The sequence below is a fragment of the Aspergillus thermomutatus genome (assembly GCF_002237265.1).
Source record: "Aspergillus thermomutatus strain HMR AF 39 chromosome Unknown NODE_63, whole genome shotgun sequence".
NCBI lineage: Eukaryota > Fungi > Ascomycota > Eurotiomycetes > Eurotiales > Aspergillaceae > Aspergillus > Aspergillus thermomutatus.
This window is the reverse complement of record NW_020798112.1, coordinates 66,992-94,336: the sequence shown is the minus strand read 5'-3', so window position 1 is coordinate 94,336 and position 27,345 is coordinate 66,992. Positions and strand designations below refer to the sequence as shown.

General features: G+C 49.7%; 9 protein-coding genes across 9 annotated transcripts; 4 read left to right on the top strand and 5 right to left on the bottom strand.

Annotated features, from left to right (window-relative positions):
- Positions 1–102: 102 nt before the first annotated feature.
- On the bottom strand, positions 103–3,038 carry CDV56_107898 (uncharacterized protein; the record flags this gene model as incomplete). The annotated part of the gene is made up of 2 exons (XM_026761517.1): positions 103–1,991; positions 2,051–3,038. 2 exons carry the CDS (start codon positions 3,036–3,038, stop codon positions 103–105), a joined length of 2,877 nt encoding a protein of 958 aa, XP_026615560.1.
- A 1,833-nt stretch (positions 3,039–4,871) lies between these two features.
- On the top strand, positions 4,872–6,315 carry CDV56_107782 (epoxide hydrolase; the record flags this gene model as incomplete). The annotated part of the gene is made up of 4 exons (XM_026761401.1): positions 4,872–5,193; positions 5,257–5,384; positions 5,444–5,516; positions 5,585–6,315. 4 exons carry the CDS (start codon positions 4,872–4,874, stop codon positions 6,313–6,315), a joined length of 1,254 nt encoding a protein of 417 aa, XP_026615559.1.
- A 275-nt stretch (positions 6,316–6,590) lies between these two features.
- On the bottom strand, positions 6,591–7,403 carry pup3 (proteasome core particle subunit beta 3; the record flags this gene model as incomplete). The annotated part of the gene is made up of 4 exons (XM_026761367.1): positions 6,591–6,734; positions 6,802–7,256; positions 7,321–7,339; positions 7,401–7,403. 4 exons carry the CDS (start codon positions 7,401–7,403, stop codon positions 6,591–6,593), a joined length of 621 nt encoding a protein of 206 aa, XP_026615558.1.
- Positions 7,404–7,852: 449 nt separating this feature from the next.
- On the top strand, positions 7,853–9,458 carry CDV56_107668 (putative UBX domain protein; the record flags this gene model as incomplete). Its single annotated transcript, XM_026761287.1, has 2 exons — positions 7,853–7,989; positions 8,045–9,458. 2 exons carry the CDS (start codon positions 7,853–7,855, stop codon positions 9,456–9,458), a joined length of 1,551 nt encoding a protein of 516 aa, XP_026615557.1.
- A 590-nt stretch (positions 9,459–10,048) lies between these two features.
- On the bottom strand, positions 10,049–12,869 carry CDV56_107526 (uncharacterized protein; the record flags this gene model as incomplete). The annotated part of the gene is made up of 8 exons (XM_026761145.1): positions 10,049–10,132; positions 10,401–10,586; positions 10,879–11,075; positions 11,437–11,696; positions 11,846–11,926; positions 12,007–12,545; positions 12,597–12,616; positions 12,689–12,869. 8 exons carry the CDS (start codon positions 12,867–12,869, stop codon positions 10,049–10,051), a joined length of 1,548 nt encoding a protein of 515 aa, XP_026615556.1.
- Positions 12,870–13,954: 1,085 nt separating this feature from the next.
- Positions 13,955–17,314, bottom strand: CDV56_107323 (MDM20/NAA25 family protein; the record flags this gene model as incomplete). Its single annotated transcript, XM_026760942.1, has 8 exons — positions 13,955–14,689; positions 14,739–14,851; positions 14,917–15,685; positions 15,736–16,015; positions 16,067–16,407; positions 16,504–16,680; positions 16,756–17,031; positions 17,177–17,314. The coding sequence occupies 8 exons, from the start codon at positions 17,312–17,314 to the stop codon at positions 13,955–13,957; spliced, it is 2,829 nt and encodes a 942-aa protein (XP_026615555.1).
- Positions 17,315–19,822: 2,508 nt separating this feature from the next.
- On the top strand, positions 19,823–21,105 carry CDV56_107140 (uncharacterized protein; the record flags this gene model as incomplete). The annotated part of the gene is made up of 3 exons (XM_026760759.1): positions 19,823–20,196; positions 20,249–20,609; positions 20,662–21,105. The coding sequence occupies 3 exons, from the start codon at positions 19,823–19,825 to the stop codon at positions 21,103–21,105; spliced, it is 1,179 nt and encodes a 392-aa protein (XP_026615554.1).
- A 2,125-nt stretch (positions 21,106–23,230) lies between these two features.
- Positions 23,231–24,310, top strand: CDV56_106996 (uncharacterized protein; the record flags this gene model as incomplete). The annotated part of the gene is made up of 1 exon (XM_026760615.1): positions 23,231–24,310. The coding sequence occupies one exon, from the start codon at positions 23,231–23,233 to the stop codon at positions 24,308–24,310; it is 1,080 nt and encodes a 359-aa protein (XP_026615553.1).
- An 885-nt stretch (positions 24,311–25,195) lies between these two features.
- CDV56_106838 (ribosomal RNA-processing protein RRP9) lies at positions 25,196–27,164 on the bottom strand (the record flags this gene model as incomplete). Its single annotated transcript, XM_026760457.1, has 2 exons — positions 25,196–26,677; positions 26,793–27,164. The coding sequence occupies 2 exons, from the start codon at positions 27,162–27,164 to the stop codon at positions 25,196–25,198; spliced, it is 1,854 nt and encodes a 617-aa protein (XP_026615552.1).
- Positions 27,165–27,345: the final 181 nt, after the last annotated feature.

Genomic DNA, 27,345 nt, shown 5'->3' with positions numbered 1-27,345 from the left:
GAACTGGGTATAGAAAACATTAAGTAGGCATTTAAACAATGAAAGGCAAAAGGCAGAGAGGTGAGTAGGCGGCGGTAGTAGCAATGCAAATCATGTCAGGTGTCATAATATGTTCATCCGGTCGAGACTTGGACTTGTCGCCTCGCTGCAGAACTCAACGAGCAATCGTTCCAGATCTGACAGCTTATAAGGTTTGGTCATGTAGCCTTTGATGCCGACTTTGGAGGCGCGTCCGAGAGCCTCATCGGTTACATCTGCACTGACGGCAAGGACCGTGGGAGGCGGCAGCAGTAAGTTACTGGACGAATCGTCTGTGAATTGACAGCTCGGTTGATTCCGAAGGGCCTGGCACCGGTACTCATCTACCAGTCTGAGGATCTTCGACGTTGCCTCGTAACCATCCATTTCCGGCATCCAGAGGTCCATTAAGACGACGTCAACTGGTTTCGTGCGCTTACGTCGGTGATCGCTGTCGCCCAACTGATCCTCTGCTTGTCTTTTCTGACAGTCAGAGGACCGACTCGAGCTTTCGGATAACTGAGATGCCAAAACATCCTGCATTACGCGCACAGCTTCCTTTCCGTTGCAAGCTTCGTAAATATCCTGGTACCCGAGCCGTTTGAGCATGTTCACCAGAACCCGTCGGTTGATCATATTGTCTTCAGCTACCAGGAAGGTGAGCGGATGCTTTTGTCCGAGCTTCTTGTCATACGCATCCCCATTAATTGAAGGGCGGATAAATTTCGCGGTGGACACGGAGCGAACGGGGGTAGATGTCTGAGACAAAGTTTCTTCTGTCAAGCTTGGGGAGGGTTGTTGGATCGGCTGCCTCGGCAGGCGAATCGAGGGTGATAGCATGGACTGCTCGAAGCCGGAATTGCTCAAGGTAATCGTCGCGCTCAATCGCGACGGATCGCCGCCGTCAGGAGGCGTCAGATTACTTGGCATGCAAGCTACCGGCTTGTTGTTTGACTCGGATTGAGTGACGGGAATACTAATTTCAAATTCCGAGCCACGATCGGGGCCAGAGGTAGACGAGCGAACACAGATCAAGTCGCCACCCATCTTCCTTGCAAGACCCTTAGCGACCAGAAGTCCGAGACCGAGGCCCTCCTTGCTCCGAGTGATTGACGCATCTTCTCTTGCAAAGGGTGTAAAGAGCTTGGGCAAAAAAGCCTCTGGTATACCTGGTCCAGTATCTCGCACGGTGATGAAGAGGTCGCCGATGTTAGGACCAACCTTTGCGCAGACCGTAATCATACCACTATTTGTGAACTTCACTGCGTTTAGAAAGACACACGAGATCAACTTTGCCAGGTCTTTGTCATCCACGAGCAAAGTTTCCGGTAGAGCTTGATCGACGCTCCACACGATAGTCTTGGTAAAAATCTCCCCGTTGGAAGATCGGGTCCGAACCTCAATCTTCTCTCCTAGCTCCGTAGCCTCGCTCAGAGTGAAATCAGGTCGGCCACCGACATGGAGGGATTCATTTATCACCAGCCGAAGCAGGTCGCGAAGCTTGGTCACTCTCAGAGAGGGGCTTTTCATATTGAGGTTGATGCCTTCCAGCAGAAGATGGGGTGCCGACCTCCTCACAGCTAACGGGGGACGCGGCTCCACCATGTTCGCCATGACCGCTTCGATGTGGTCTGAGGGATTTGCGTGAACGATTTGCTCGCTCTCGTGGACGGCATTCTTGACGTCCTCACTCCGCGGAGACAGCTCTTTCTTGGCCGAGAGTCGCGGCACCTTGGCCTTGGGCGTTGATGCTTCGCTCCAGTCAGCGAGATGGCTTCGTCGCCGTTTGTATGAGTTGACTGCAATGTTGCTGCCTTCGGGGCAGATGTTTGGCAGACTTTCGATCGGTGACTGGACTGGGCCACCGAACGGATCGCTCTCCCGCTCCCGCTGGGGGGTTTTGGGAACTTGCATATTGAGATCGTAGGCATGAACAACATTATCTGCGGCCTCAACCGCCCGTCTTGCACTGTCTGTAATTCGGTTTGTGCATTAGCGGCTTGCTTCGGAACGATGTTTCCTCGCAACTAACCTTGAACCATCTCGATGCTTTCCTTGAGAGATTGAAAGACATATCCAGTTTTTGGAGAAGGTTTCCCTTGCATGGCTTCTCGTACGGTGGCATGCATGACGTCCAGCATTCCCACAACTCCTTGCATTGGCGTTCGTAATTCATGGGACAAACTTCGAGCATATGGCTTGAGAGGCTGAGTCGTGAATTCGGTGTAGCAATCGGCAATGCTGGAGTTCATATTATCGACGGCTCTTACACTTCCGGGGGTGCCTGTGGCATCTCTCTTCGGTTGTTCATTGACTTTCGAACGTTCATTATGAATCTGCTGGACAACCAAATCTTCCAGCGAATACAGGATCATCTCTAGGAATGACCATGAGAGATTTCGCTTCTGTAGGCCAGTCTTGGACCACATGAGACCGAGATGGGCGATGCACTTCGTTTCAAAGAAGAGCGGCACAGCCAAATATCCGTCCGCGGAAAATGGAAGTTTGTCCTGACTGAAAGAGATAAGAGATTCAAGGTTCTCCGGGATCAAACATGGTTTCTCGTGGTCCATATGTGACAAGGGATTGCCCCCAGCAAAATACCTGTGCCTGTGCATCCCAACTGTCTGGTACCCGTCATTGTAATAGAACGCAGTGCCAAACAGACGTGGCTTGTGATCTCCCATCTCACTCACGGGCTCATGGTCTTGGACCTTGCGAGCTACGAAGCCATACTGGGCACTGCAGATCGAGGTGACGCTCTCCATGAGCCGGTTCCAGAATGATTCCGAGTCTAGAGCTCTGAGTTCCTGCTTCAATTTCACCAAACGCTCAATGGCGATGTTTTGGGCGCTGCCGGCATATCTGCGAGTGGGCGAGGAGTCGAACCCTGGCTCGTCGTCTCGGAATGTAGCGGCAGTTGTATCGCCAGGGAGACACTGGGATTTGCAGGGGAGAAATGACATGGTTCGGCAGGAGAGGATTGAATCCGACCATTCTGACTCGACTGAATCGGACATGATTCTCGGAGTGGGGGAGTTTTCGCTGCCGATGGGTAATGGGTTTGATATCCCTCTACCAATGGTGTTTGCTGTTTTCTTTTCCTCTGCTGCTTCCGCTGTCAAGGTATAGGTGGGCGCCACGAGGCTGCTGAAGACTTGAGGGAGATCAGAGATTCACAAAACAAGGTATCGTTGAGCGAAACACAAAGCATGGCTCTCTATCTGGAGGAATAACAATATAGATTGTGTTAGCGGACCATTTGGGCGAGATTCGAAGAGGGAAGACAGAAGCGATTGTTTGTTTTTGGCAGCCCTGCAAGCAATGGTTACCGGCTGTCTCATTGACGACATACATAGGTTTAGTGATCTCTGTGGTTTGAGGACGAAGCCCAAAGACTGGAGCTTCACCGCGGGGTAGGCGCGAAGATCGTGCAACGCCCAGACCGGGTATATTCTGACTCTTTGGAGGTGTTCGCAGCCAGTTCTGAGGCACAGGCTGTTTCAGATCGAGGGTTTTGTGAGATGTAGATCAATTCCTGACCGACTTCTCTAATGGCGGCTCGGTGTTCAAATGATTCTCATGTTTTCTTCCCGTCACCTCCCGTGACCTTCTTCTCCAAGGGGAACTTCCTCTGATCTAAGGTACCAAAGCCACAGTAGGAATACTGATCCAGTCACCTTGATTGGCTTAGAGACGGATTGGCGAGGTGATGCTGGAGGAGGTATCGGGGAAAGTGGAAAATCAGCGGAGGAGGAAGGATTAAAAGGACAAGCACATGGTGAGAGAACGAGGACTGCGTTGGTTTGGTTAAAGGATGAAGATGATAGAGTAGAGTAGGGGGACAAGCAGAGAGAAAAATACGCGGGGAGTAGGCTAAGGTAGACTTGTTGGTCGACTAGTCAATATATTATTCTCAGTACTGGATAGACACTAGGCACTATGGATCTAAGAGTGATGAATGACCATAAGAGACTTCCATGTTGTCCGATTTCCATCTGTAAAAGACTCCAAGACTGACCAGTCTGCTATCTCTCAAACTGGACAGATCCATTTCTTCTCTCCATCGGCTGGTCTAGACACACGGGAAGGCTGAAACGCTGCAAACTGTAGGCCTCAGCATGCCGATCAACTCCATATCTCTTCCATCGTCAATACTTTTGTCTCCAGTTCTCCAGAAATAAGGTGGTTCTCATTCTCATAGTAGTAGTATTTCATCTTGAAAATAACAATGATAAATAAGAATGGTTTGGATCAGGAACAGAGTGGAACAAATTGTGGTGCTGTGCCTGAATCATTACCGGCTGTACAGGGACCCTCGGACCCTCCTCCATGCCTTACTTTCCAGGCGAAAACCAGGATGGCTGAGATCTAGAACGACAAAGTGGACAACAGTGGCAAATTGACAGCATGATGATGATAGCAAAGATTTGTGGTAGGTAAGATTCTGGGATATCATTGAACAGCGTCACTCCAATCTTTCGATGACCAAAATCATGGGTTCATTAATTGAAAACGGTCGAGTTCCATGGTTCAAGCATGGCTCTCTGTCACAACTTTGGATGTATTGCTATGGCTTCATTGCGGGCACTTAAAGGCATAGTTTGGGTTTGACACATTTCAGTGACCTAGAAGGGTAGTGAGCCATGATATTGCTATTCCCCGTCCTTGCGCCTGTTCTGTTCTCCTTAAATCAACTTGAAATCGTCAAGTTGCGAAATATCCCTATGAACCGAGGTATTGATCGGTTTCATATGTAGATCGATGGCATCACAGTCGGGTTATATCTATGCACATCATGGTACAATGCCTCGATCAATCCAGCTGTCACTTGAACCAAGACAGTCGTCAAGATGAATATAATCAGGCCTTTCAACATCAGTATCCCCGACTCCCAACTGGATCTCTTAAACCAAAAACTTCAAACCGCTAGCTTCCCCGATGAACTGGACGGTGCAGGCTGGGACCTGGGAGTCCCACTGGACGAGATCAAACGACTAACCGCATATTGGCGCGATGGCTTCGACTGGCGCGCGAAGGAGAAGGAGTTGAACGAGAAACTGCTCCAGTTCATGGTCTCTGTCTCTGTTCCGGGCTTTGCGCAGCTGGACATTCATTGCCTGCACCATACGAGTCCTAAGCCGGGTGCTATCCCGCTCCTCTTCCTACATGGCTGTAATGTACCATTTCCGCGGTTGGCTTTGTAGATGAAGGTATTGACTGGTATACAATATCCAGGGCCAGGAAGCTTTCTTGAAGCCGTCAAGCTGATACCTCTCCTGACGAAAGGCGATGAGAATCAGCCAGCTTTTCACCTGGTGGTGCCTTCGCTGCCAAACTTTGGCTTCTCTCAGGGTGTGAAACAGGTCTGTCCAAGTTGTGCCGTCTGTACGGCTCTAGCTGACTTGCGTTGGTCTATGTGTAGAGAGGCTTCGGTCTGGCGCAATATGCCCAAGCGATGCACACTCTCATGCTGAATCTAGGCTACGAGGAATATGGTACGCTTCCATGACGATCCATTCCATTCCGTATCAATATCACGAACACACTATTGACAAGTCGACAGTCATCCAAGGAGGAGACTGGGGTAGCATCATCGCCCGCGTCATGGCATCGCTCTACCCCCAGCACGTCAAAGCCGTCCATCTCAACTTCGCCCCCGTGGCTCCTCCCTACCCATGGCGCCACCCATGGATCTTTCTGCAATCAGTCCTCACTCTCCCCTTCTCATCCAAAAGCAGGGCTCTCATCTCGACTACCCTCAACTACCTGAACCAGGGAAATGCTTACATGCGCCAGCAGGAAACTCGTCCCCAGACGCTGGGCTACGGGTTACATGATAGTCCCGTCGCCCTACTGGCGTGGATCTACGACAAGTTACACGCGTGGGCGGACGACTATCCCTGGACCGACGATGAGATCCTCACTTGGGTGAGCATCTACCAGTTCTCGGTCGCTGGTCCGGCGGCGTCGGTTCGGATCTACTACGAAGCTGCGCAGACGCCTCCTGTTGATGCGCCAGCGTCAACGTTGAAGAGGGTGTCCACCGTTGATGCAATCTCCGGGTCCATCCCCGGGAGTGTCAAGTTGGCCGTGGCTCATTTCAAACGAGAGTTGATCAAGTTACCCTTTTTGTGGTGTCGGAGCATGGGCTCTGTGGTGCGGGAAAGTGAGTTTGAATGTGGTGGTCATTTTGCCGCGTGGGAGGTACCGGAGCTGCTCACTGCTGATGTGAGAAGCTTTCTGGGAAGGGGTGGTCAGGCGTATGCTGCCGTAACCGGGAAGAATGGCTACTAGGAGTGGAAACCTATAATCCAGGTTCATGGAGGAAGAGTCATCAAGGTCGTAAAGCAGCCTTCTGCCCTTGCTCATTCCGGTTCGTGTCAGGCAGAAGCTTCAGGGCTAGAGGTACATGGACCGACATCGCTGTGCTCTTCCTTCCTCCATCATTTGACGGTATGTAGGATTTAAGTCAGACCAGCGACTGCTTCCGACCAGTATGTTTCGATCAGGATATGATTATGAGATAACATTAAACGAGAACGAAAGAATGCGTGCCAAATACAGAATGTCTAATCTTGTCTTCCCTTGAGTAGCCGCTTCGTCACCTTGTCTTTCTCTATGATGTATACTTGAGCACCCCAGCCGGAGAGAGCATCTCTGTCAACTGCACTGAGAAGGGCCTGAGAAATGGTCTCGAACAAATCTTCAGGGGACTGAATAAGGTAAAATCGAACGTTAGCGGAACCTTCCTCGCAATATAAACTGAGCCCAAGAACGTACCAGATCTGGCTCCCACAGACCCTCACAGGTACCGAAAAGCTGGTCGCTTGCCGTACCACTGACAATGAAATCCTTGGCGAAATCGATGCATCCGATACTGTCGAACCCGCAGATAAAAGGCTTACCCGTCGTGCTGTTCACGCCAGCAATGACAGGGCTCACGAAGAAAGGTCCGAAGCGTCTCTCATACAGTGATGAACTGACCAGGTTGGCCAGAGTCTGGGGCGCAATGTTCCGTTCTTCGCGGAGTCGGTACATGTTCACCTTGTAGCGGAAGAGATCTGAGACGGTGTTGACGTCCGTGGCCAGGCCAGTCAAACCGAGGTAAGTCGAGGGACCGTAGTTGAAGATCTTGGGGAAATTGTTGGAGACGGTCAAGGCCTGCATGCCCAGTCGGAGGTCGCAGGCAATTGCAACGCAGTCCTTGCCCACCATGGCGACACAAGCTCCGCCATCTAAAGAAGACACTGTCAGTCTCTTGTATGTGAGATCATGGTGAAGATCAGGAAGAGTGCGTACTGATATCGAAGGGAGAGCTCTGTAGGTTGGGTTTCAATTAGCTCAAGCTGCTCAGGTTACGAAGGGGAAGCTCAACTTACCATGCTGAATTAGGTATGTCGAGAAATTGCAAGCAGGATGAGATCTGAGAGAGTCAAATTAAAGGAAACGAAGAAGTGAGGGAAGGAGGGGAATGAATTCAAGGTGAGGATGAAGGTGATGATGGAGAAAGGTGATAAATGACGGGGAAGCTCTGCTGCTGGTCCAACGCGTGAGAGCCGCCCAGAGCTTCGTTGCGGATGACGCTGCGCCCGCTGCCTACGGGAACCGTCCAAAGTAGATGAATATTGGACACTCCTCGTTGATGTCCCAATCCCTCCTCTTTCTTTGAACTTCTATTTTATTCTTTTACAAATCTGTTTCTATTCAGATAAAGAACTCCTGGTTTTGTCAACCTCTCTTTTCATCTCATCCTCAAGTCCCCAGCTGCCATCTTCCTTCATAGTTGCCCCGCAATAATAATATCATACAAGCAAGCAATCGCCTTCAAACCATGAGCTCACATGTCGTCGTTCTAGACTCGACTGCTCGAAGAGCCACAATCAAAACAACACCCGGGAAACATCTGACGGATATCCTGCAAGAAGCATGCGCTAAGCTCGGCTTAGATGCGAGCCAGTACGGCCTCAAGTAAGTGAACTGAGCTCTCGATGAAGCAATGAAACGGACTCTAACACTTGGGAAGGTACAAGAGCAAACAGCTCGATCTTTCTTTGGTCTTCCGCCTCTCCGGCCTCGCTTCCGGTGCGAAACTTGAATTAGTACAGCTCTCCCGATCGCCTTCCATTGTCACGGTCGCTTTACAACTGCCCGAGGCAGAAGCTCGAGGCGTCCCCAACGGACGGCTTCTAGACAAGTTCCCCAGCACGACAACTTTATGGCTAGTGCTGCGCAAGTTTGAGGCGGGTGTTGCAGGTGGCGGACCGACTCGAAACTTCACTGCGAGAGGCGTCCCAGTCGCCAGTGCCGGCAACGAGGGATCCGGACGCTTATTTTACGAGACGCCAGTCGTTCAGGTCATGGGGCGAGAACTGTCGACATTCGATGATCTTCAGAAGTCACTAGCGCAGCTTGGATTCAATAGTGGGAATGTCCTGGTCAGATTAAGTTTCCGGCGGACAGAGGAACCTCTGGAGGTGGCTATGGTTAAGATTCAAGATTACTTTAAAGCGTTTGAGGATGCTGCCCCGAAATCACAAGAGGCGCCCGCTGCGCCAGCACAACCTAAGCCTGTCACCGATTCAAGCCAACCTCTACAACAAGTGCCGAGTGCTGAAAATGCTGAACCCCTGGGTGCAGCTGCAGCACCTGCGCCATCAGCACAAGTACCGCGACCTGTTTCTCATCGCTCCATCGCCTCTACCGAGCCATCTGCTGTGATCCAGCCCTCATCGCGACCAATCACAGTCTTCTCAGCACCATCCAACACCACCCCTCAGGCCGCCCAAATGACGTATAATGAAGACGACTACATTCCATCTGTGGACCAAGCACAAGCTCACCAGCGCCGTCTCAACGCCGCCTCCCGGCCCGTCCGTCTTCCCACGGATGCAGAAATCGCCGCCAAAGCAGCAGAGGAGGAAGAGAAGCGTGCAGCGATTAGAGAAGTCGATGTCAAAGTCCGTCTTCCGGACCAGAGCCAAGTTGTCTCAAAGTTCGGGCAACAAGATACCGGCGCAACGCTCTACGGCTTCGTAAGAAGTTGTCTGTCAGAGCAATTTGCCAGCGAGAAATTCATACTCACGTCCTTCCCTGCTGGTCCCCCTGGTCTAGGCGCGAAGAGGATTCAGAGTATCATTCCAGATACAGACCAGACGTTCCTGATCAAGGATCTTGGCATGATCGGCCGAGTCCTCGTCACCTTCTCTTGGGACGCAAGTGCATCTCCCGCCGCTCGATCAAGCAGAGCAAATCTCCTGAAGCCTGAGCTCCGGAACCAAGCTCAGGAGATCAAGGTCGAGCAGCCGTCGGAGTTGATGGATACTTCACAGGATACTGTACCGCCGAAGGTAAGCGGACTCGGCGACCGCGATGGAGAAAAATCTGGACGAAAACCTGGCGGGATACCCAAGTGGTTGAAACTGCCCGGAAAGAAATGAGAATCAGAGATAGCATTTCGTTATTAGCGTGTGATCACATTGTGTACGTTTAGAATGACCAATGGTTACGATTTATCTACGGACATGCTCCAAGTATACTCGACTCTCGCCGGTTTTGTGAGTCGCCGTCGACTTGATGCCATGGGCGTCTATAGCATAGATGATGACGGTAGAAAATAAGGACATTACAGAATCTTCGCAATGCATTCGCTGCGAGCGATAACACCGAGGAAGCAAATCAGCGTGGAGTCTTGGCAAAGAACTGAACCCAGGTGATAAGTGGATCGATTCTCTTGAGCAAGTGTTTCGATAGGGCAGAAGTAGTGTTAAATTCAAAGTCACCGAGCCCATAAGGCCAGCCCGAAAACTCCCAGTTGCATTAGATTCAAGAGATCCATTTTGGTATTTAGTCCATGCTTATTGCATCATGATTCAGTCCCTTCCATTGGACCTTTTCGAAGAATTGAATGTTACGGACAACAATTCCTGGTTCCATGCGCCAACTCAGCAACCGAAACGATTTCACTTAAATTTCGTTATCTCGTTCTCTGGCGATAATAAACACATTTTCAGAGGAAGGAAAAACGAATTTAGTGACCAGCCACACGTCTGGACTCGGCGATGACTCTCTGCATGTCCTCAACCTTTCTCTTGCCACGGGAGAAGGTACCGAGCTATAACAGAGGATTCGTTAGCATTGTTCATAAATGATTGCAAAAGTTCACATCAGGTGTTCTCCCAGCTCGCTCCACGAGTCGGCGGTCGGCAATCTCCGTAATTGAAGGGACGGATTCGTGGCGGGGGTGATGTTCAACCGATTGTTGCCGTATGCTTCATCAAATTGTACTCCGAAGCGCAGACACCGCAATCATGCAATTTCCCAATGAAGCGAGCAGAGAAAGGAACACCCGTGAAGACCAATATCCAGAACTCGTGACGTACCCTCTTCTTGGCGAGCTTACGAGCTCTCTTGTCCTGAGTGTTTCTCAGGAGTTCGATGATACGACGCTCATAAGGGGCAAGACCGACAACCTCACGGGCGATGTCACGGACGAAGGCAGTGCGGCGGGAAGACTGGCCCTTGGTGCGGCTGATCCGGGTCTTGGGGGTGTTGAGAGGGGTGGTTTTCTATCATGGGAACCCAAGTCAGCTTCACTGAAATTGTTCCTCAATTCCATAACCAAAGTCGAATGCTTCCGATCGATTTTTGTAAAGTCGGGCCCAAGAAGTCCAGTTGGTGCGTCCTTTGTCGTTCCATTTCTCTTTTTTCAAGAAGGAACTCTGCCTTTTGACAATCCGACAATATGTCCCCTCCATAGTATGTTCCGTATCCTCAATACAAATCTCTCGAGATCGACTCGACAAATACCGACCGGAAACATTCTTTTTCTTAGGGAAACGGGAGAGGGATTTAACATACGTGGCCCTTGTTCAGACCGACCACGATTCCGGAACGTTCCTGCGCCATCTCGACGGTTGTGACTGGGGTTTGGCGACGACGGTGGTTGCTGGAAGGAAAGTTGTCGAGTCGACGGTCGTCGGTGCGGATAGAATCGCGATGGAGTTTGCAAAGTTTTGGTTGGCCGCCCGCGTTGGTGCGTAGGCGAGCGGTTAGGGCTTAGGGCTAGGGTGGCAGACCTACATCAGTAGATCGCCCTTGCCGCATGGGGCATTGCTGTACCAGGGTAAGAGCTTCTGCTTTACCCTTTCGGGAAGGTATGCTTCTTCATCTGCCCTTGAGTCTCATATTCAGCGTAAGATACGCATGATGTATTCGAGTTCTATCGAATCTTGAAGCACCGATAATCTTTAAAGTGAAAGGCTATTGCGGGAACATGTACGGTGAATTATCCTCGCTGAGACGCAACATCTACCTCAACTGTCTTTAGGATCCCCGAACCATAATTTGATCCATGTCCAGCACCTCGACTTTTAGGTGGATAACTGTCCGACGCTACTTCTGGAAGGTCAAGTCTACCCATCTGGGCCCCAGCAGTTGTGCCACTGGTGCCTGAGAAGATACGTCGTGTGTGTCCCTCGGGCTGTTGCTCAATATCATCCAGCTCCCAGTTGGTGCTCTGGCAGAGCTCGGTCATGCTAAGGCTCCCGCTCGATTGTTTCCTTTGACGAGTCCGGCTGACGGGCCAATTGATTATTTCTATCGCTTTCTTCGCCGAGTGGGACGAATGGCTGGTGCTTGCACTCAAGATCAGGGTACGTGCTCGCTTGAAGAAGTGCCTGAAGAAGGTTGGTAAAGCCGGCATACAACTGGCTATGATTCCGGACGTGACTTCGGCGGACCTTCATTGGAAAACAAAGACAACACTGTCAGCAATTCGATCATAAATCAAAGACATAATCACCCACGTCCGAGGAAATGGCCTTACGTCCATAAGAACTCGGGGAACCAGTCGTAGGTCTTGTCCTTGACGTTTCTGTTCCGTACACTGGCCACAAGGCGCATGATACTACACATGCAAGCGCTATGTTATCTTGATCAGCTCGAGAAGACGCTCGTAATCATCAAATAGCAAAGGATGAATCTCACAAGATGCCGGCAGCGAAGATCGCGGATGTGGCCCATTTCTTGGAGTTTCTCATCTGCAAGCGCCACACACTCACAATAGGCAGAACTAGTATCAGAAAGTCTGACGCCACATTGATTGAGGAAGTCACAATGATGGGGATATTGATATTGAGACAATGCCCTTTGAGGTCCTTATCCCAGATCTTCGCTCTAGGCGAGCATTCGAATATCTTCACGATCGTGTCTGCAAAGTAGAAACCCAAGTTGAGCCAGATAAGAGCTTGGATGCAAAAGAAGGTCTTGCTTCTGAAGGAGGGAGCAAATACACGTGAGTAAAGCAGAAGAATTGATAGCTTGGTGATGAAGATCAGAGGCCCATAGACAATCTGCGACGTATTTGCCAACTGAAGCTCATCAGTGAAGACACTATCCCGCGATTCAGGGCGCTCGCTTACCTTGCTATATTTCCGCAGATCAGATTCATCCACTTCCCATATATGGATTCCATTGCCGTATCTGTCAGCCTCGAACGCGATCACCACGTATGCTACCAGTCCCAGCTAGGATGTTTATGAGCAACTCATTATCAAAGTCATAACAGAGAGCCATACCCAGGCTAGAACGCAGCACACTATGGGACAAGTGTCTCAGCGCTCGACGACCTAATTGCGGATAATGATTCTCAAACTGGGATTTCACATACAGTCCTCCCATCCCGGTGCTTTGGTGATGAGTAATTTCGAATAAATCCGCATCCAGACAAGAACTGTACTTATAACCAGGCATGTCGTTTGAGTGACGATATTCCAGTAGCGCACTGAGTCTCGGTAGTCATATGTATGAACCTCGCTTGCAGAGGCTTGCATGCCCTCAGGAACAGTCATTATGCCTTGTTAGATAGGTTTCTTTGTAGGAGCAATCCCAGCGTCAAGAACGGTGCCGATGAACTATATGACGAGATCAACACCAAGGGCATCAGCGGTTCTACAGGGTAGATGTAACGTCTATCAGGGGCATTTCCCGCAAATCAAGATGCAAAAGAGAACAAGCACCAGGAGCCTTGTAATTCCCCTAACACGCAGCAGCAAATCATCCGTTGCAACGACACTGAACACCAGCAGCTGCTGATGTAGCATCCAGCATGCGCCCATGGCTGCCAAAAGACGATCAAAATCACCCATGCGGTGAGATTACCTGCATAGACGCTTATGGTCCATGAGCCTACGGCTTCGCCTTCACACATGACGAAGAATGCCTGGTACAACCGAATCAGAAACCCCGTGGCACAGAAATAGAAAGGATCGATATACAAGCCTTGATCTGCGCGTGGAGACTGGAGAATAATCCACTTATCCTAGTTCAAGACTCGTATTTGATGGAAGGACAAGGGTTCAATCAAGGAGCCGAGTCGGCTGTGCAACCCTCATTGCGGCAATAGAGGTGGTCCTCGTGTTACTGGCCAGTATTCTGAGTGCATTCGGAACTGGTGGAGGAGAGATGACTCGCGAGTCGCACTTCTGGGGCATGAGGATGTAAGATTGTAAGGGATTAGCCTCCTGGTGCAGATGAACATGTTGATGAGATTCGAGAATGCAGTCTCTTCGATTTGTCTGGATTATCACGCTCAGCGTGTAATTATAAAGTCCCGTGCATACTAGCACAACTGATGTTGCTGCTCGATGACCGGGTATTGAGTGTAGGACAGTAGGAATCTATGTCTGTAGCACGGCGGTCACGGTTTGATTGTCAAATGCACACGCCAGCAGTCATAAAGAGACATGGAAGTGAAGAGGTAATGTATCACTACTCACAGTTGAAGGCTACTACACTTGTTTATACTTCATCATCCATGGCAGGGTTAGCCTATTGAATTCTCTGAAGCCAGGTATTTTCATCTGTCTAGAATCGGTATATACATATATTCAAATTCAGTTCGAGTTCTCGTTTATAGATCACTCTCACCCATTCATCACAGCTTCACAGAGAGCGCTCCATCCAGGCCTTCCTCCCAGCTTTCCATTAGCTCACCACAGAGCAGTTCCAGTGCTGGCATGTCAAGCGTCTTCTCGAGCTCACTCCGAAGTTGCTGACCACCAGCCAGAACGAGGTCGACCAGGGAGCCAAGCATTCCTGAGTCGGAGATTCGCGACTTGAGAGCACGAATATTTGCTCTCACGCTCTCATACGCTTCCCCAATCAGGCCTGCCAATTTTTCAACACGGTCCTTGGGAAGCTTTGCTGTCTTGGAACCCTTCTTCGATGCGATGGTATATATAAAGGACAATGCCTTGAGCGACTCTAGCACGAGGAAAACGTCATGTAAGTATTTCCATGATGGGGCCGAGGGAGTTTCCGGTTTCAAAAACACTGCAGTCCTCGACATAACAGGGGAGAGTTTCGCGCTATCTAAGGCAAAGTCCTTCGACGTGAACTCGAGCCACTGCTCCACCTGCGATAGGCAGGTGTCAACTTCTTCCGAACTGACCGATCTTGATCCACTGAGGGTCTTCGTCACTTTGAGGAGATTCAGATGTAGCTTGACGCTCTCTATTTCAGGAGCTGTCATCTCAGACTCGGCAACTGAGCTCAGAAGATCATCCAGGCTAGGCACATCAAAGTCTGAAGACACCGGCTTCTGAGCAGCGAGGTTCTTCAAGAGGTCGAACAGTTGATCTGTCAATTGAGCCGATTTCACCCAATGTTTCTAAACGACATCAGTCACGTTCTATCCAGAGACAAGAAGGCAGACTCACTTTAGGCAGAGGTCCCAAGCGCACTCGCTCCTCAAAGGTAGGCTGGCCCGCTGCTTCACAGTTCATAAATGCATCAAAAACACGTTGGTCTACCATGGGAGATGTCTCTCTTGCTGAAGTAGATGTTCAAGTGAGCATTTAGCTTGATATATTCCGTTGGAAAATGAGAAAGACTCACCCAAATCACTGTACCGGCCCATGTTGTCGCCTCCAGCTAACCGCTGTATCCGCTTCACATCTAATGCCCACATTCTACGGCAGATACTGTGCTTGAGCCGCCTCTGAAGGTCAATGGTTCCTTCGACGTTCACATAACTGCCGTATTCCAACCCATTCGTCCTGTTCCTAACTGTCGTGACATCCGCAGTCCGGTAGAAATTGAGAGCTTGTACAAATGCAGATTGCGGGTGGAAATCCTTGTATTCTGCACCTTCAACTGGCGGTGCTGAATGGGGGTGGATAGTTGCTAGACGTGTAAAGAGATTGTGCGCCACTGTTTCGTACTGCAGCTGCTTGACAGCTAGTTTGCTGAACGTCCTGAGAGCCAGAGATCCTGCGCCTAAGCGAAGGTATATCCGAACGAGCAGCAACAGCGCGTTGTAATTATGAGGAGAGTCAATCAAGAGACGCTCAAGAATACCCGCTGCGCGAATCAAACTGGTGTCCGGGATCTGGTCCGGCTTATCATTGATCCAGCCTCCACTGAATCGAATGAGACTCATAGCGGCGAGCAAGCAAAGGTCATCACTTGGCTGACTCTCGATGGTCGAGCCGGCTGCGCTACGCTCAGGACGCTTTGCACCGCGGAAGATCTGGAGGCAACGCGAAACAAAATCTTCAACTTTTTGCTGTGTGGCATTGGCCTCGTCAGCCGAAAGCAGGGAGCAGTACTCGAGTTTCAAAGCATTGATCGCCGAGACGTCCTTGAACGGATCATTTTCCTTCATCTAGAGAGTCAGTAACCAAGGACATAGATCGCGGTCATTATTGGACATACATCGCCTTCACTTCCTTGGGACTGAGACACGTATTGAACGAACTCCGTTAGTGATCCCTTATCCAAATCAGACAGGTATTTCCGAAGGTCTCCGAAGCAATAGAGTTTGGTTTTATTTCGATTAAAGTATTCCTGGCAGGCGGTGATCAGATCATCGCTCTTTAGGCTGCCGGACTTGAGGCTCCAGTGGATCAAGTCAAGGCGTGCCAACTGTGCGTTGCGTGATCTGGGAACAGCCTGGATGAACTCATCAATGAACTTCCCGATCTCGGCAGTAGTTCTATAACCTTCATTAGCCTATCAGAGGTCTCTCCTCCAAAAGCTGACTTACTCAGTGTTCTTAATATTCTGAACCGAATGAACGAGTAAGCTCCAGACAGCCCAGTCGTCGCTCTCTTGGAGAGTCTTCTCCTCTGATTCATTAGTCGGAATTGCCAGAATATCCTTCGCGTAGGAGAGACCTTCAGCCCACATCTCAGCCTTCTCCAAGCCAGAGAGCTTTTCTCCAATGAAAGACCAATCGTTTTGAACAATTCGTGAGTTCAGGCCCAAATTCTGGCTATCAAGGAGCTTCACAACCTCGGTGTGACGCCCTTGAGATTCGCAGATCTTGATGAGTAGTAAAAGCTCCTCGGCGTTTTGGATGGCTCTGGGAGTGCTCAGCAACTCTTTCTGTTGTGATGCGTATAAGAATCATCATCAAGCCGCGAGGATATATAGCGTGGGAGCCGCCCGAACACGGAGAGAAAAGGGCAAGTTTGAACGTACTGGATCAGCAGGGACGCTATCTGCAGCTTTGGAGGCCATACGATAAGCCAGTGTCCCAAAGAGCTTCCGTTCGGCCTCCGAACTGTTCTTGTCCACAGCAACAAGGTAACTGAGGAAAATGGCCCAAAAATAGTATTTCCGCGTCTTGGGGAAGTTGCTCTGAAGGCTCATAGCAGCCTGCGAAGAGCAGTTAGACCCGAAAGAAACTCAGCCGTAGGGATGCGGGTGGTTCCATCAAAGTGCAGCACTGACCTTTTGCGCTGATTTCCAGTCATCTCCCTCGAATGCATATGAAAACCACCTCAACTGAACTTCTACGTCCTGCGGCTTTGCTTTGGCAGCTTTTTCCCACAAGCTTCTCATGGTATCCTCCTTGCCGCCTATCTTCTGTAGCGTCTCCTGCAAGATTTCGAGTGTGTCTAGATCTGTCGTTGGTGGCTCTAGCTTGCACAACTCGAGCGTTTCGGCAAGGCCGCGCTGGCGATGGGCGTCGTCCGCATGGCGGTATAAGATCTCTGCTTTCCACGCCTGTTTGATACGAACAGAAGTTAGCAGCCACTCATGAATAATATTGCAAGAAAGTGTTCTGTCACATGGCTCGGAAACAGCCGAAATAGTGAAACGGAACACTGGTCACACCACTGAAACCCAAGAGCGGCAGTGGATAATTTACCTTGAGAAATCTTGAGTCCTCTCCCTTTTTCATGCGTTTCTCGATTAGCTGTAAAGCTTGCTTCAAGTTCTGCCCATCAATGGCGTCCTGGATTTGCTTGTTCCGCCGATAAAACACGGCGTCGTTGGTGGCCGACATTATGAATCAGAAAGCCCGGCGGTAGCAATATGAGATAAGATCTAGTAGACAGGGATCGAGGTCAAGGCAATGACCAGATAAGGTCGTTTGCTGCCCGGCCGAGCACAGCACAGTTGTGCGGGGAATCAAATTGAAGATGGCGGAAGATGAGGGGAGTACTTGTATCAGAAATTCGTATCATTGCAGTATTCTTCTGTTTGGCGGGGAGAGATTCTCCCGAGGCGGTGATGGATGAGGTCTGTCGAAGCTATTATTATTCTTTCACATGTCTCATTGCTACTGCTATAGATCATGAATATAATCTCTTGTACTATTGACTTTTTTGCTTTACTCAGTGAGTGGCTATATTGCGATCTGTATAAAATCCATGAAAGGTGCCTTTCATAGGTCTTCATTCACAGCATCACAAGACTATCTATATAAATCTGACAGGAGCACCAGCTCTTAGGGGATGGCAATACTGAGAATACAAGTATATACTCAAGAAGTCATTTACAAGCTCTCAGGTAATTGTAGCACAGGCATTTTACAAATAACAAAGACAAATTCCACGGTAGTACAATACACCATAATATACAAGTTCAGACAAAAAGTTCGCTCGAACTCCACGGCGTAAACTTCAGGAAAACACCCCCTAATTCAGAAGAGTTGACTCTTGTAGACCTGCCGCGCCAAAGTAGGTACGCAGTTGTATGAACCAAGCACCGAGAGCGCACCTACTCCTCAGTGAGCCAATCGGACCTATATCGCCTGAGTTGAGTTGGAGAAAACGAATTCGATCAGCAGGTAGTACCTGTTTCTTCAGAGCCAGTAATATCTGCCCTGGAGAAACAAGAGGATCCCAAGATTCATGATGTTTGGGTGTCGGAGAGGGATTATCGCTATACTGCATCCCAGTGCCTAAGCGGTGCTGCAGAGGTATCATCATCGACAGCGTTGCGGAAAGTAGCTCTCCCCTAATAACAGAGCAGGTGACTAGGTGAGCTTCTTCTGGGTCAACTGGAACAGTGTTAGCAAGATGACCACATCAGTCCCCTGAGCGCCGTCCTTGCTCCCCATCTGGGCTGTTTTGACTTTGCATAATTGACATTGACTGGTTCGACATACCCATTGTTTTTTGCAGTCACGATAAGCTCTTTTAGAGAATAAGTTAGCTCTTGTAAGTCTAGGAAGTGGAATACCAGCATAGAGTCGCAGGAAAGCATGAAACAAACATACTGGAAGTAGTCTCCACACATCTCTCTGTCAAAGGCGTTCCGCTTCATGCACTTGAGACTTCGATCTGCGAAATCCTGGCATGGGTCATAATATTCACTCGCATGTTTACTGAATCAAGGTCAGTATCTTAACAAGAGCATGGTTGAAGCAGAGTCTGGTGAAAGTCGGAAGCACTTGGATACATTACATGCTCTCTGAGAATTACCGGACAACAAGGTCACCAGAATCATCCGGAACATGATATAATACGAAAGATGGCACAGAGGATCTTGAAGAACAGGTGGAATGAGCTTACTTGGCAAATTTGCGCTCCGCTTTCTCCCAAGCATTGGGTTGGCCTGGCTGTGAAGCCTGTGAAGCCTGTGAAGCCTGTGATGACTGTTGTTGGTCGGCTTGGGATGACTGCGATGACATCTCTCCTATGAATGAAGTGTCTTCGAGTCAGAGAACGGTCTTTTTGCGCAAAAGCTGAGCCAAACAACAAGATGATCGTGGTCTTGTACCTGTGAGTCTACCTAGATAATTGCAATCTCCTTCCAGTAATGATCCAGACTCCATGCGAATGATACATGGACTGGTGCCGAGGAAAATCCGGCCCGGGTCCCGCAGTCTTGGCATATGGAGATACTTTGATGGAGCTTATTTGCATGCGCAGAACAGTGACAAAAACGAAGCGCCTACTTAAGGGACTCGCACTGACTGAATTAGATTTTGTAATTGACTGAATGGTAAAAAAAAGCTCAGAGAAGGTCTGCAGAGCCCATTGTTATCACATAAGATATGCAGGCCTGTTAGTAGCTAGTAATGAGTAGGACCCTGCCCATAGTTAATAGTAACATAGTAAGTTTTGCTTCTAGAGATCTCATTTATGAAGTATATTATAATAATAAAGACTTGCGCGTAAGGCATATGTAAATAGACTGTTTATTCATGAGATTCACTACTTTATAGTTAAAGCATTCACTAATAAGTAGTATGAGATTACATGATGTTGCGACACTAAAATCACTTATCATAGATACTTCGAATTCACACACCCTAAGTGCCTAAAGGGATAAGTATGCGTTAAACTCTCTTATTTTCTTTCTTCTTCTCTCGACAGCATCAATCTGTGTTGACTAGCCTCGCAGGACCACGTACTAGTCTTTCTAATCCATCATCACCTGATTCTTCAGGTTGGAATCGCTGTCGAAGACGTGAGTTCCCCTCGATAGCCCATCGCCTGTAGTTGCAGGTTCAAGGATGATGGATGAGATTTCAGTGGACTGACGATAATCCAGAACCAGAACCATGGCGACTTCCGGAGCCCTTTCGTCTGCTCCATCTCCAGATCTAGCGATTGATTTTCACACCAACGATGCCGGACATATAGGAATAGAGAGTCATTCCTCTCAGCCACAAAGGCAGGCCGAAGCGGAGTTTGTCGAATTCGACCCAGCTAAACATCTCGATTTTACTCCTCCTTCCAAGGTCTACACCATGGCAGAGCTCGGGTATCCAGAGCGCCGTGGTATTTCTCCTGTTGGCGTCTCTGAACCCTTCCCAATGTTCTCTGCCGAGGCCATTCAAATCATGAGAAAGGAAGCCCTTGGGGAGGATGTCTTTGCCAAGTATCACTGCTCCAGCGACCTTGCCAAAGGCCAGCTCAGAGGCTATGCTGCAGAGTGAGTTTTGCGATGTCTTCGCTCACTTTGAATCGTGCTCTGACCTTAGCAGGTGCGCCCCGTTTGTGTACGACGCCTGGAAACACCCTCAGACTCTCGCTATTGTCTCTGAGATTGCCGGAGTCGATTTGGTTCCCGTTATGGACTACGAGATAGGACACATCAACATTTCCGTCCAGAGCGAGGAGGATAAAGCCAGATATCTCACAGCAGTGGCGGAAAAAAGTCAAGAGGCTGACAAGAGTGTTTCTGACGGTTCTTGGGAAGACGAGGATCCGATCGTGGATTGGCACACTGACGGCTATCCCTTTGTCTGCGTGGTGATGCTCTCCGACTGCAAGGACATGATTGGGGGAGAGACAGAGCTGAGAAAAGGCAATGGCCAAACGACCAAGATCCGTGGCCCCCAGATGGTAAGTCCAGTCTTTCACGGGGGGTACAATACAGGCTTAACCAGGTCGTCAGGGTTCGGCAGCAATCCTCCAGGGACGGTACATCGAACATCGAGCCCTCCGAGCCCTGGGAATAACCGAGCGGATCACAATGGTGACCTCCTTTCGCCCACGGTCTCCGGCGATTCCCGACCACACCGTTCTGACTACTATCAGACCGATTTCTGACCTTGGCGAGTTGTATCATCAGTTTGCAGAGTACCGCTTTGAGATTCTCGAAGATCGTCTCAGGGGAGTCAACAAGTACATGCGGGACCGCAAGCGTGCAAACCGCCGCTTCAACACAGGATACCTGAAGCAGTTCATTCGTGAACAGATCGAATTCTTGGAGCACATGGACCGAGAGATCGTTGACGATGACAAAGTCATCAAAGGCGTGACTGGCGACAGCCACCTCATTTCGGAAGATCTGAAGCTGAAGCACTCGAAGAAACTTGAGCTCGCTGCGGCAGAGTAGGCTGACGCTGCTCATTTGTTCAAGCTCTCAGTCCCTTGTGTCGCCTTCAGTACTCTGGGGCAAGCAGCTTTAAGACAATTGCTCAGTAGGCAATTGAGTCTAGTCTTTCGCGTTTCCTCTATTACTCCTGGCTTTCAGGGTCCTGGTTGCGTGGGGAATTTGCTGTTCGGTGTTTTTCTCTCATTTCGGGATGTCGTTACCCATAACGTTCAGAATGGCCAGTAGCCGATTCATGACAATATTCGTTCTGAGAGAAGAGAGTCGTAGTATCAAAAATTGCGATGAGTCTAAGTAAACGATCGATACCTGGATGTTCAGAGTTAGAACCTCGACTGATTGAAGGAACTATGCAACTTTCTTCAGACTCAAGTCGTGAACTAGCGGGAAGGAACAAGATTTTGTCGTTTAGCTGTGAAGAGTTCAAAGCTTGACAGCGATATACGTGGAACACATTTCCCTAGATTCTATGTGAATTTCTTTTGGAGCTCATGTACCCGAGCCACCTGTTGTTGTGCAGGGAGAAGGACTATGTCAAGCTGCGAGTCTCCCAACACAAATCAGAATGCAGCACATCGAGCCGTTCCCCCCAAAGTGCTGTCAATAGGATGCCGATTTTGATAATGACTGACAAATGACTGCTCGGTAAGCTGGTTCAAAACCAAACCAGTAACACTATTCATAGGCATCAACATATGCCTATTAAGCAACCGAGTTCGATTCAGAGCAGAGAAGCAGACAATGCAGGCTTAATGATGAATAGAGCTGCACTATTACCCCTGTTCGTCGAGGAGGGAAATTATGTCTCAGCCATTGCATGAGTACACTGTCTTGCATCTTAATATTATTCAACTATTTGGTCTTTCGCATGTTCAAGGACTGAAGTGTCATTGTCGATTCAGAGGCCCACACTGCTATTATTGTTGGATAATAGCCTTCATATTTAGGCCAGGAACATGAAACTAAAGACAATCAGACCTGCATACGAGGGTAGGACTTCTCAAATTTTCTTTGTCAAAGATGATTGACTGTTGATTGATGAATTGTGAGGAGTCGAAAGGGGCTGTTGAGCCATCACATCGAGTCCATTGGAATGGAAGTCAGGTGACCTGCCGCCTATTGTCCGACGCGGTGTTTGTTCAGTTTGCGCGCGGAACTTCCGAAAAAGAAAGTCATGCTCACGTCGCCCTGTCCTGGCTGAGGACCGTGGTTTATCGACCACGACTTTTTCTTCTTCTTCTGCTTCTGCTTCTGCTTATTCCTTTCTCAAGTCCCCTCTTCCCTTCGCTTTCTTCCAGCTTTTCTATCGTCCAATCTTCACTCGGGACGATATCACCGAGTCCTCGAGGATTCGTCCCGGTTCACCGTTGGAATCTGATCTCCTCCGCCTCTTCTATACTTCAGATAAAGTGGCTGCCGCGTTATAGGTACTTTGAAGCCTTGTCGACAGAGAAATCCGAATCTTGCCACTATCGCAATATTTCCAATTTCGCTCGCGCGGTTGTTCGCATCTGTGTTTCCTTGTCATTGCAGTGATTTTCGGAGCGATATCGACATCTTTCTCTTCCTGGGGAGGATATTAACCCATTAAGCAAATGTCGCCATCTACTACCGCGGGAGCCAGATCCGCCAACGGCCCCGATAATGTGAACTCGACTAACCCGGCAAATGGATTGGAGGACGGTGCATCAGGAGTAAGTAGACTGAATTTGAAATTCACCCCAAGGTTCTCGCCAGGCCGATGCTAAAATAGCCTTGCACAGCTCGTTCAAACGCTACAGGGACATGTAGACGAAATCAGATCTCTCTTACAATGCAGTATTTGTGTTAAACCACTTTATGAACCTTTCACACTCGCCTGTGGGCATACCTTCTGTTACAGTGTTAGTTTGGTTTGGTCAAAGTACTATTTCCATTATTCGGACGAAATCTCTAACATTCGGGATAGTGCTTGTCATCATGGTTTACTTCGGGAAGATCGAACAAAACATGCCCCGACTGTCGGGCGCCGGTAAAAACCCAGCCTGCGCCTGCCTACTTGGTGAGATGCCCTTTGTCTTCTGAACAGTATCAATCTTCAGGACTCTTGCGCTAACATTCCCTCCTGAAGATTCGTTCAGTCGTCCAGATGTTCACGAGTCGGGCAGAGCTCCTGGATAAAAACGAGACAACCGCTCAGCATGAGCGTTCTCAGCGTGAGGAAGCTGAGAAAGTGGAGCAAGACAAAAGGAATACGCATCCAAGAGAAGGGGGATTGTTCCGGGGTACATTCAATAAACCAATCCATCAGGCGCCCATCATCGACGTTGAAGATAATGTCATTCGCTGTCCGCGCTGTTCTTGGGAACTTGAAGATGATGCCGGCTGCGCGCGCTGTGGATACCATCGAGACGATCAATCAGTAACGGACGCTTCCGAATCGGTGACCGGATGGACCGAAGAGGAGGAGAACTCTGAGATGACTGATTACTACGATGACGAAGTTGACGTTGGGTTTGGCGGTGGCTACCGCAATGGCTGGGCACTCGATCAACTTTTCCACCATCTAACTCCCGCTCTCCGGGGCCAAATTCAACGCCTCCCTTCCGTCGACTCAGCAAGTCTTGACTATTCGGAAATCGACGACTACGATGGCGGGGAAGAGGATGCTGATATGGATTCTTTCATTGATGACGACGAACATATCGGCCGCGATTACGTCTCTGATTCAGATATATCTACCGTCGTCGGTGGTCTGGACCGTAACGGAGCCCATTACGACGGGTCACAGTTGGACTCTGACTCTTCAATGTCACACACTAGTGATGATGAGGATAGTTTGAACGAGCTTACGCCAACTGGATCCAGCTACCTGGACCACGATGAGCAAGATGATGAACATGACGTCGACGACGACGATGACGACGATGAGCCTGTACGGCCGCCCGTCAACGGGAACCGCCGTCGTCGGGGACCTACCTACGATGAAGTAGTGATATCAGTGAGAACTCAGTCAAATTCACCCCCGACTGTTTTCACCTCCAGAATATCGCATCAAACGAGTTCCCACTCGGCTCGTCGCAGTATGTCATCTCATCAGAATCAAGCGTCTACTGCGGGATCATCGGCCTATAATGCGATTAACCTGGAAGATGATTCTGACGAGGGCCCCGTTGGACCGTCACGGCGGGCAAGAAACAGAAGGGGTTGCAGGGTTCAAGTCTACTGAGCAATCCAGTGTCCTCCGGGTGGTGCAGTTCCATTGATGAATTTGGCTTGCGACCTCATGGACCATTTCCCCCACGCTGCACACCCTTCGGACAGATTCGCATTCTGTGTCCTGTTGCAAGGGTGCAGGGCGAATAATAAGGGGAAGCATAAACCATGGAGGTGGTACTGCGCTGTTTGCGCTCACGCCGATCATAATGTTTTAATTTCGACGAATCACGATTTCCGGCATTCTGGAAACATCGTACAATCGATGCGTTTACCTTGTTCACTCATCGGTGGGAGTAAAAGGTCGGATCCGGGTCTAGGGACATCTGTTTTAGCATTCGAGGGCGTGATTTTGGCTTTATTGTTCTTGTTCATTTTCAATACCCCTTCCCGTCATTTTCAAGGTCAATTTTAAGCTGTGCTCTATTTGGCCTTAGCTGCTATCCAGCGAACACTTTAAAACAAGGTCCATTAATCTTGCTGAAGTTGTCTTTACTCATAGAGAGATGTAGTTTGTCCAGTCGACAGGTTTTAGGCACTACTATGAAATTTACGGAAGAGTCCATGGCATGTCAGAAAAACGCAACTTGAGCCCATATTGATATCAGGCTTATGTTCCTAAGGGGACTCTGCAACAAATAGTTTTTCATGGCCTGTGTTCTCGTTGATCTATATACATGAAGGCTAGGGAATGTACCGAACGCCGGACTATTTCCTAGTACAAGAAGATGCAAACAAAATCGAAGCTGGTATACGAGTCTTTCTACACCATGAAATTCTTGTCAATGGGTTGCAGAACTTCAATTCTGCAACCAAATGCCCTCACAATAAGGTAGGTTCATGGACGTGTGCATGCAAAATGCATTCTCCAATGCCCCGGTCAGCGAATGTGTTCCAGTCACTGCTTGTTGTTGGAAATAAATGGAACTTCAAAGACCACCGCGCCGTTGCGGCCGTCAGCTGCAGACCCCTCATAGGAATTGTTTGTAAAGCACTTCCAGCGCCCAAACCTGTGTTCCTTCCCCACAGCAGCGACGATGCAGAGACCGCGGGGCTCGGACTCGGACGACTTGGACTTCGACTTGGACTCGGCCGGGCCTTGGCCGGGTTTGGCCGTGTCGGCACGACGCTCAAAGACGGCGATGTCGTTGATGACACCCCTGATGAGAGGTTCGGCTTCGTCCTTGGCGTCCTCGGTGTGTTGATTCTGGGGCTCGTCGACGGACATGGTGTCTGCGTCGGCGGCTGTGTTAAACTCGAGGGTTTGTTTGAGCTGTCGAGACGGCGTGTCCGGTGCGGCGGATCCGAGCTTTCCTCCGCCGACGGGGCCAAGCGGTATGATTGTCCTCTTGTCCTCGGAAACCTTCCAGGCTCGGATGAAGCCGTCCCAGCTGCCGCTAAGAACGATGTCGGTGCCAGGTACTGTTGCCAAGGCGGTGATCCAGCGGGGCATGCGCCGCAGGAAACGGGAGTTCGAGCCCGCAAGTTTTTGATCGACCTCAGCTGAGAGCTCGTCCAGTGGTGGTAGAGGGTCTAAGCCGTGAGCGCATTCAATGGTGTGGAGAGGCTTCTTCTTGTGAATGGACCAGAGTGAGATAGAGCCGGAATCTGAACCTGTGACAAAATGGTTTGGAGGTAGAGGTGCCACACAGTCGATGGTATTTTCCCGATACGTGTTTTTGGATGATCCGCCACGGAAGACCAGTTGTGTTTCTTCGACGACCTTCCACAACCGAGCGGTGCGATCGCGTGCTCCAACACTGATGCACTGATCGATAGTCATGGCGGCGACTGACGACACATTGTCCTGGTGCCCGAACAGGGTCTCGACGTAAGCATGGCCGGCCGAACTCAAGGACCATGTCTTGATGGTTCTGTCATAGGAACCTGAAAATAATTGCTCACCGGAGCTCATAGTGGAAAGGTGTCGGACAAAGGCGAGCCCACTAACTGTATCACGGTGTTGGCTGAAGGTTTGCATTGGCGTCAAAGTAGCAGCATCCCAGATGATCAACTTTCGGTCCTCTCCGCCAGTAGCCACGAACTTCCCCGATGGCGACACGGCGACTGAAAGGATAGCCTCAGTATGACCATGTTCCTCGCCAGTCTCTGCGACTTTTCTTAATCCCCGAGCGAACTTCACTTGCTTTGGCTTTTTCCGTTGAGGCCTTGCAGGACGCTTAGATCCCTCATTCTGTTCATTTGTCGCTGGAACCGTGGCGGATGCGTGACTCGGCGTTGCGAGTTCCCACTTGATCAAGGTCTTGTCTTTTGACACTGTATAAACATAAGGCGGGTGTACTGCAATTGAAGTTGTCGACTGGGTATCTGCGCGGAAAAACAACGGCGTCGCCGTCGAAAAAGCTAGCTCCGAAGCTATCTGACGATAAGAGCGTCCTTTAAATTCATCCTTTTCGAGCATCAGCCATCTGGTCTGTCCGGTACATACTTGTGCAGTACGGCTGGGTTAAGGCGATTAAAGAGGCGATACATACCACATCCTCCTTTAGTCTCTCGGCAATCAAATCTCGATCAATCTCAGCAGCATCGAAGCCGTAGTCGTCCACCTCCTCCCGCACATTTTCCAAGTACCTCTCAGCGAGTTTCAATCTTCTCTCTGCTGCCGTCTCGCCATCCTCAGACTCCGAACCGCTTTCCTCTTCGGATACTGCCGATGCCACGCTCTCGTCGTCATCGTCCAGGTCACTTCCAGAAATCGATTGGTCCCTTTCTCTCGTCCTGCTTCTCCCCTTCGCACCAGAATCTCCGTCCGCGTCTACGCCTCGCTTTTTTGATGCCGGAGCTGTGGCGCGGTCGTCTCTCTTCCGCTTTCGCTGAGAAGCGGGCAATGTGAAAAAGGACGACATCGCACGACCGCGTCTGAAGATTACCGTGCAAAATTATCGGTCAAAGCAACTTTGTGGTCGACAATGAAGTATTAGGGTAAGAGATGCCGGGCATCTTTCTTGCATGGCCGCAAGTAATAATTTCTTGTCGCTCTTTTTTTCTGCCGCTGGTCCGTGCAGGAGGCGGCCTCGGAAATCGGAG